Source organism: Neophocaena asiaeorientalis, unplaced genomic scaffold, assembly GCF_003031525.2.
Source record: "Neophocaena asiaeorientalis asiaeorientalis breed wild unplaced genomic scaffold, Neophocaena_asiaeorientalis_V1.1 scaffold964, whole genome shotgun sequence".
Classification (NCBI taxonomy): domain Eukaryota; kingdom Metazoa; phylum Chordata; class Mammalia; order Artiodactyla; family Phocoenidae; genus Neophocaena; species Neophocaena asiaeorientalis.
This window is the reverse complement of record NW_020175787.1, coordinates 525,897-534,477: the sequence shown is the minus strand read 5'-3', so window position 1 is coordinate 534,477 and position 8,581 is coordinate 525,897. Positions and strand designations below refer to the sequence as shown.

Genomic DNA, 8,581 nt, shown 5'->3' with positions numbered 1-8,581 from the left:
AGAACCCTGCAATGCAGCAAGTCTAGGGGTCCATACATACAACACCCTGCCTCTTCCAAGGCACTAGTGTGTGTGTACTGATAGAAGGGGTAATTTAGAAGTTTGGAGATTGCCTTGGCCAAAGCTCTATTAAACAGATGGGAAAGCTGAGGAGCAGAGGAAGGGTCTTTCCCACAATGACTGAATGACAGAGCAAGGGCTAGAACCCAAGCTTGGATCACCACCCCAAGCCCAGAGCTCTCCTCCCCTGACCCCTTATCTCTGGGGCTATCAAAGAGGCCAGACCCTTGGGGACATGGTGCTGGGAGCTCCCAAGCCCCACGACACTTTCTGGCTCGGCTCTCCCGGGGCAGGGATGGGGTGTGGGCGGGGAAGCCTTTAGGTGGTGCAGGAGGCCTCCGTGGGTAGGTTGCCACGCTTGAGCCTCAGGCTGCCGTTCCATCCGCGGGGACAGATGTTGTAGCCGAGGATGCCGGGCGACTTAGCCCCAGAGTCCTCGGAGTCGAGGGACACATCGGAGTCCGTGGGCGAGCGGCGGTAGGGGAAGGGCCTGGGTCGCGCGGGCAGCGGGCTCCGGGGACTAGCGCAGGGCGAGGGCCCGGCGGGCAGTGGGCTCCGGGGGATGGGAGCGAACGTTGTCCCGGGGTCCGCGGCCTGGCCGGGTCGGGACGGCAGGGGCGAGCGCATGCGCGGCGGCGGTGGCGGCGGTGGCAGCGCCCTCGGCGGGGAGATGGGGGGCCGGGAAGCGCCCGGCGTCCAGGGCGGGGAGGTGGGCAGGTTCTCTCGGCCGTCCTGGGGAGAGAACAGAGAGGGTGGGGGCAGGCGTTAGTGCTGGGCTCCTCTATACCAGGGTTTCAGAAGGGATCGAGTTGGCTGTGTCCATTGTACAGAGTCGGGAAGCCAGCGACCAAAGTCAGGTAGTGCCTGCAGAAAAACGCAGGTGCCCCAACTCTCATCTTTCAGGTGCTTGAACGAGCCCACGCTGCCTGCCCCTGCGCTTAGCAGGGAGGCAGATGACTGGCGGTTTAAGAACGCTCGCTTTGGAGACAGACCCCTTTGTTTACTGAATGAACTTGGGCAAGTTACTTCAGCAAAAGAAGCAACTCGAAGCCCCTGGGCTGCAGTTTCCTCCTCTGTGAAATGGGAGTATAATATCAGCATGTATCCTATAGGATTGTTGTGAGGAGTAAATGAGATAACTTACATCAAAGACTATCACAGTATGAGAAGGTTCCCTAGAAGAGAGTAGGTGCGCAATAGATGTTAGTTACCTTAAAGACATACTGGAATGATACACATGAAACTAACCAGAGTGCCTCTCTGTTAGGAAATGGGGTGAACAGGGCAGGGGACACAGCCACAGGAGTGGGAATAAGGCTTCTAATGTATTATATACTTTTTATACAAGTTTAAGGTTTTGAACCATATGGATATAATATCTATTCAAAAAATTACAAGCAAAAATATTGATCATTATTACTAAAGTTGGACTTAGGGAAAGGCCCTCTCTGTCTCAATCCCCCTGCCATGTTTCCATGGTCACCTCCTAATTGTTCCTTGGACACCTTGAACAGGGAGGAGGTTCCCACTGACAGATGGAAACATAAAAGGAAGTTGGGTCGTTCCTCCCTAGGTAGCACACTCCCCTCACTGGACTTCTTGCCAGCTTGGGGTGGGGAGTGTGGGTTCCGTGAGGCCAAGTTGGTGAACCTCTCTGAAGTTATACACTGCTCTGCTATACACTATCATACCTGCTTCCTACCCCTTAGGAACTTTCCAGTCTACAAAGTTCGGTCTCATCCTTACTCTCTCATCATATCCTCACAACAGTCTGCTGAAGTAGCTGGTATTATCACACCCATTTTACAGTGATGAAAATGAAGTTCAGATGTGTAAATAACTATCTGGTGTGTTCTGCCCCACCAGGAAATGTGTGTGACTATCTGTTGCTTAAAGGTGGGAAGCAGGCTTAAGCAGTTTGAACTGGTTTGAAAGTACAGGGCTTGGGGATCCAGGCCCAGCATGTATCTGCTAAACCATCCAGCTGTTCAGCCAATCAGATTCCAGCAACAAGCCAGTCCACTCGGTCTTCGATCCAAATTCACCAGCAGTCATCCCTCAGAGTCCAGAACTAGCCAGTCCATTCAGTGCCTCCTACTCAATCAAAATCTAGAACCTCTCGTAAGATCCATTCTCTCATCCAATCAGTAACCAGCCACAGCCAAGCCAGTCAGCTTCTCATCCAATGAGAATCTAATTTCTCCCAATCAAAAGGAAGCAGTAAAGTACATGTATTCTCCAAACAATGCAGCAGCTACCAGATGAGCCCAGACTCAGAAATGGAGCCCTTTAACCTATAGAGGAACGTATAGCAGTCTGAACAGATTTTTCAATGGGATTGGGAATGTTAGGAACCTCCTGGGGACATCCAAGGCCCCAATCATCAAGTAGGAAAGTTAAAGCTCAGCATGGGCTCCACCTCTTTTACTCCCAGGGTCAGAGTTGTGTATATGTGAGCAAGAGACACTGGGAGCTGCTGTTTGTGAGCCATCTCAGGAATCTTTCAGTGAGCCTGGCTGGGGGGAGCAGGCCCAAGGGTTCATGATCCAAGTCCATCAAGAAGCACTGAGGCAGAGCAACCAGGGCTTTCAGCCAAGAGCAAAGCAGGCTGGGGCAAGAGAAGCTATGATAACTGTCTGAAATCTCCAAGGATGGTCTGCCTTTAGTGGCCACAAGGGGAAGGCTAGGGCCAGCAAGTAACAGAATTTACTTCTCAGAATGCCTGGGTTGGAATGTTGGGGGCAGTGGTAAGCAGCTCCTCACCCTTTGGAGGTGGGCCAGGGCCTGACCTCATCGAAACTGCCATGTCTGGGTACTGACTGTGTGCGTGTGCGTGTGCGTGTGCGTGTGCGTGTGTGTGTGTGTGTGTGTGTGTGTGTTGGGGGGCGGGGGAGCAGTCAATAATACAAAAAGGCTGCAGGGAATCAGAATTATTCACTTTGTGAAAAAGTTCCCAATGTACCATATACACCAGAACTCCTTGGAAATGCACATGGGTGAAAATTCAGAGAGGAGCACCCACTTAACCCAGCACCAGACCCAAAGCAGGACACATGTGTGGGGTGAAGGTGCGAGTAGAGCAGAGTCAGACAGGAACTATCAGAGATCAAAGAGAGCTAGCTCCCAGACAGCTTCTGTAATCCTCTTGTTGCATGGAAGGGGAGACTGAGGCCCACAGGTTGTCTAAGGTCACACAAGGAGTCAGATGCAGATCTGGGCCCAGCACCCATTTTTCTGGCTCTTGATGGCCGTACGCTCCTCTCCACGAGGGCAGAAACTCATTTTATGCAAGAGCCCGGCAGTGATGACTGTGGAAAGTGGCCGCATTTAGATAATGGGGGCGATGGGGAGTTGGGGGCGGGCGGCTGCTGAGGGAACCAGAAAGTATATATGCTCTGGCTAAAGGCACTTAAATACCACTTTTAAAGAATTCGAACAAACCTGGACCATAAGGGGCATGGGTTTTCCCCCGTGCTCTACAGGCTTTTTGGCCAAACTCTTAAGGAAGGAGAAAACAGAACATGATTTCCACAGGGTTCTGGTTCCCTCAGTGCTGACCCAGGGAAGACAGAGGGCAGCCCTCACTTTCAAGCCAGCACACATCTGTACCCATGGCAGATCCAGACACTCAGCAGATGCACGCAGCACGTGGACACACACCACAGGCTCACATGCCGTAACTGAGCAGTCCCACCTCACTTCTCAGGCCAGAATTGGGGAGGAGGGAGAGGGCCCTGACCACCAGCCAGTGAGTGTGGAAGAAAGAAAGAAGCAAGACAGATTTGAGGCAGAGTATATTGAGAACAGGAGAGAAAACAAAGTTGAGGGAAGAGCTCAGCCAGCCTGATCACAGGAGCTGCAGGATGGAGGGTGGGCTCTTCCATTGCTGGCCCTCAGGGGTGGAAGGGAGCAGGGGTCCGGAACATGGGCTTCACTCTGCCCTGGGAGCGGTTTGGCGTGAAGGAGCCGAGCTCCCTCGCGACTCTCCTATGCATGCCCCCACGTTCTGGGCAGAATGAACTCACTGGGAAGGCACCCCCTGTTGCCATGGAGATGAGCCGAGAGCTCACGAAAACTGCAGGCTCAGCCCGGCATGGGCACCGCCTCCACCACCCCTCGCCCCTCTGGGGAGCCCAGAAATAGGGCTGGGAAAGAGAAAGTGGGTGGTGCTCGCCCCCGGTCTTGGGAAGCTTCCATCTGAATTCTGCCTCTTGCGTCTATGTTCTCTAACCCCCACAAAGTGTGGTTTTGGGGGGCTGCAGCACATCAAAGGTGTCAGAGGTGGTGAGGATCTCAGACTACCTGACTCAAAACCCTCACAGTATGATGGGGAAACTGAGACCCAAAGCTGCACATGGAGTCCATTTTGAGAATCCAGATCTCCTAAGTCCTAGCCTTTTCTTCTAAACCTTAAGGTCTCCTTTGTCCCTTCCTTGAGCTGCTGTGCTCCTGCCCCAACCCTTGCCATGTTCCCACCGTCTCCAGGCGATCCTGAGCCTGAGCAGTCCCAGCCTAAATTTCTGATCTCCTGGCCTCCTGCTGCAGCTCATTCCAGCCACACCCTCCCAAGGACACCCTTACATCTACTCACCATCTGTCCTATGGCAACTGTCCCATTTCCTTCCCCTCTCTTCCCAGGGGACTGTCTTATCACTTACAGGGCCTTTCTCCCAAAGCACCAGCCTGTCCCCTCATTCCTCACAGATTGTCCAGCTAGGAGGGCCCTCATCGTATAAATGAGAAAACTGAGGCACAAAAAGGGAAAGTGACTTGGCCAAAGTCGCACAGCACACGGCAGGCTGAGATGCCTCTCTCCTTGCGGCCCCTTCCACTGCACGTAGACGGCTGCTTTCAGTCGTGCAGATCTTGGCTGAGGTTGAAGGCAAAACAGCTGACGGATACACTGCTAGGGGCCTCTCTCCTAGCTGCACACCAACCTCTGCGCAGCCTCCTACAGGGCTCTCTGTCTCTCAGGGGTCCCCTGGGACCTCCCACATCCCAGAACGGTGAGGGCAAGCTAGGTCGAACCAGGACTGAGGTCTGGGATGAACTGCGTTAGCTGTCTCGAAAGCGGAGCTAGATGTTTGGAGCGGGCATGAAGGCAGCTGAGCAGAGGGCCAGGAAGAAGAGTGTCAGACAGCAGTGGTGGGCTGAGTCCTCATCCAGCAGAACCCGAGAGAAGAGAAAATGTGGAGGCCGAGGCAGAGGTCTCTGAAGCAGTGCAGAGGAAACAGTGTCCGGAAGGCAGAGGTGGGCGGAAGAGAGACCTGTGGAGGTGAGAATCCAGCAAGAGGCAGAGAGATGCCAGAGCTGGGGCCACAGTGAGGACGGCCCCACCGGGGTGGCTGAGGAGGCAGACCCTTGGCTGGCTGGTCCCACAGGCCAGGGCAGGCTCTGTATGCTGCAGAAGCCCCTCAGCAAGACGCTGGCATCCCTACAGCTCACCAAGGCCAGGTGAAGCCCCCCCAGCCTCGTTAGGGCCTGCCAAGGGAGTTCTCTCTCCGTGACCCTCCTCCCCCCGCAGTGGCAGACTTCAGATCCCTCAGACATGGAGTCGAACCACTCTGTGGTAGGGAAGGGGCGGCTGCAGCTCAGAGAGGGGAGGTGACTTGCCCGATGTCACAAAGCTAGCTGGTGGCAGCATCAGCCCTTGAGACCTGAGTCCCCATACTCCTGACTCAGCCCTGTGCCACTTCCTGCTCTCCATCCAGCCCTCGGAGAGCGGGCTCTGACAGGCAGCGGGATCCCTGTGGGGTCCATTACTTGAAGCAGAAGGAAGGCTTCCACACCTGAGCCTCGATCCCGGCATTCCGGGTGGAGAAGGAGGGCCTGGGGGCTTGCTTGGCTCGGGGAGACCACGCCCTGGAGGGAGACACGGGCGAGACATCACTGCTGTAGGTAGGGCTCACGGCAGTGGGCTGGAGGCCATCCTGGCCAGGGGAGGAGCGGGAGGGCCGAGGCAGGGCAGGCGACGGTGGGAGGGCTGCTTTGGGCAGGCTGGGCGCCAGGTCCAGGGAGCTCGGCTTGGCAGGCGAGGCGGCTGTGGGCGAGGACTTGGCAGGTTCCTTGATGGGTGAGAGGACAAAGAGCGAGGGCCGCAGCTGGCAGGGTGGCTGCCTGGAGGGCTCTGGGCGCAGGACCCCATTCTCAGGCAGGTAGCCGTGATAGAGGGAGGCAGGCGGGGTCCGAGCCGGGCTTCGGGACGCCACTCGGAAGCCGCCAGGCGCGTGGGTGGGGTACTTCCAGCACGAAGGCAGGGACATGGTGGGTGAAGGGCAGCGGGCCCGTTCCGCGTGGCCCGAAGACTCGATGACGTACTTCTCCATGCGGGACTGGCGGCGGGCGTAGAGCTCGGCCCCCTTCCCAGAGGCCTCGGAGAGGTTCTGGTTGGGTTTGGGCTTGGGCTTGGCCTGGATACGCGGTGACTTGAGGCATGAGGCCCACTCGGGGACAATCTCCTCGGCACCTGCGGGGCTGGCCCTGTCCCGGGGTGCGGGCTCCTGCTGGAAGTTGGAGGCCTCGGCCCCCAGCGCGAAGGGCTCCTCCTCCACGCCCATCTCCCCCTGGTCCCTCTGCCTCCGCTTCTCGTCCGCTGTCTGTACTAGATCCAGCAGGTCCGGATTCGGGGTCACCTTGGGCTTCTCCACGAAGGTGAACATGGATTTCCGGCTGCCCCTGCGGGCCATCGACTCCTCCAAAATGCCCGTCTTGCTGGCAGGAACTGCCTGGCCCTTTAGATGAGAAGGCTTGGGGTCGGAGCTGGGGTACAGGGCAGAGTAAGAGGGGGGAGACCTAACCCGGGAAGTCAGGGGGGCTGTGGACAAGGTCTCGGCATAGGTTGGGGGCGGGGTGAAGTTCCCCAAGGGGCGTCTCTCCAAGGCGGGGCTTCGCTGTGCCATGGGCCTCCTCTCCAGCATGGGGCTATGGGACATGATGTGTCTCTGTGGCCGAGGGCTCCTGTCTGCCACGCTGGGGGGCCGGGGAGCGGGACCCTTCTCTCCAAGATGTCGTCTCTCTACCATGGGGCTTCGTTCCATCTGGCTCGTGCCGCCCGGTGCCTGAATCCCAAAGGGCCTGGCCGTCCTGTTGACCACAGATGGGGGCTTGGCCAGCGTGAGGTGGACCTCGCTGTACAGTTTGGTGGGCGTGGTGGCAGCTGCCCGCCCGGACATCTCTTGTTCTGTGGACGCCACTGGGGCACCAAGCTGGATATCAATGAGCAGGGAGCTGGACATGAAATCTGGGGCTGGGGGCCTGGAGCTGGAGATGGGAGTCACTTCCCTGGAGAAGGTGCTGGTGGTGGTAGGTGGAGCCGATACCTTGTCAATTAGTAGGGTGCTGGATCTCACCTCCACAGCTGGCTCCTGGGGTTGCCCACCAGCACACTGGGTGCTGGGTTTGAAATCTGGCACTGCACCCTTCGGCGGGAGCTGTGCCTGTGAAGAATTCTGTTGGACGCTGGACAGTGGCAGGCTCTGCGGGGGGACAGTTGCCGGTGGGTTCTGATCGACATCTGTGGCTGGCAGGTTGTGGTTGCTGTTGGTAACTGGCGTGATGAGCGTGGCGCTGGGTGAGGGAGGGTTTTGGCTGGCATCCGTGGCTGGGCTGTGGACCTCGGCCGGAGGTGGAGTTGGGGGTGTCTGCTGGGCTTCTCGGTTCTGGGACAGGTGGAGCCCATTGGCCGTCAGCAGGGCCGCGTTCTCCTTTAAATAAACCACCAGTGGTACCTCCTCTTCCTCACTGGCCACCTTCTCCAGGTGCCGCAGCAAGTTGGCTTCCTCTGAGGGGCCCTCCATGCTGTGACCGGGGACCCCTGTGTCAGCGCTCTGGCAGGCGGGGTTTCTCGGAGGGCCTGGTTCAGGGAGGGAGGTGGGACTCAGGCTGAGCCCTGGGGCATGGCCTGTGGGGCTGGCGGGGGGCACCCTGAGGGACTCCTGGCCGGGCTTCTGTCCCCTCTGGCCGTGGCTCTCCAAGGTGAACTCGTTCACCCTCTGCCGGCGCCTGTTGAAGAGCTGGACGCCGCGGGAGTTGGAGCTGGGAGGGGTGGTCAGCTGGGCTGCGATCTGCTGGCTCCTCGCCTTGGCCTCTTTTAGATCCTTCTCGGTGAGGCTAGTGCTCCGGCCCAGCGCTGCAGGAGGGACAGAGGCCGAGTCAGATGGGATTGCAGAGCCACAGGGATACACACACAGACAGACAGATGGTCACCCATGCCCCACTACAGATGGCCTTTTCCTCCGGAATTTGATCTTTACTCACCGTGTCCTAGAATCTCCTCATAAAGATCCCTGACCCAACCATCATGGCCCAACTCAGATAGCCATGTAAAACCTTCCCTGATTACTGCCCCCTTGTTTGGATTCCCCCTGAAGTTTGTTGACATGGCACTTTACCAAACTCAGCAAGAACACCTCACCCTCGCAGTCAAGGCCCCACTCCATCTCGGACTCATCTTGTCCTGGCTGGCTTTCTGTTCCTTGAAAACGCCAAGTTTGTTCCTGCCCCAGGGCCTTTGCACTTGCTG

The 8,581-nt window shown here is 57.3% G+C and overlaps 2 protein-coding genes across 3 annotated transcripts in view; both read right to left on the bottom strand.

Moving 5' to 3' along the window:
* Positions 1–12: 12 nt before the first annotated feature.
* On the bottom strand, positions 13–883 carry LOC112391097 (classical arabinogalactan protein 9-like). Its single transcript, XM_024732234.1, has 2 exons — positions 848–883; positions 13–792 (listed from the first exon to the last, which is right to left on the bottom strand). The coding sequence occupies exons 1-2, from the start codon at positions 881–883 to the stop codon at positions 379–381; spliced, it is 450 nt and encodes a 149-aa protein (XP_024588002.1). The 3' UTR covers positions 13–378.
* Positions 884–5,819: 4,936 nt separating this feature from the next.
* Positions 5,820–8,581, bottom strand: part of SYNPO (synaptopodin) — a 29,594-nt gene continuing 26,832 nt past the window's right edge. For both annotated transcript variants that reach the window (XM_024732266.1, XM_024732265.1), the window contains exon 2: positions 5,820–8,188. In XM_024732266.1, coding sequence (XP_024588034.1) covers positions 5,820–8,188 — 2,369 coding nt within the window. The remainder of the gene's footprint in view (positions 8,189–8,581) is intronic.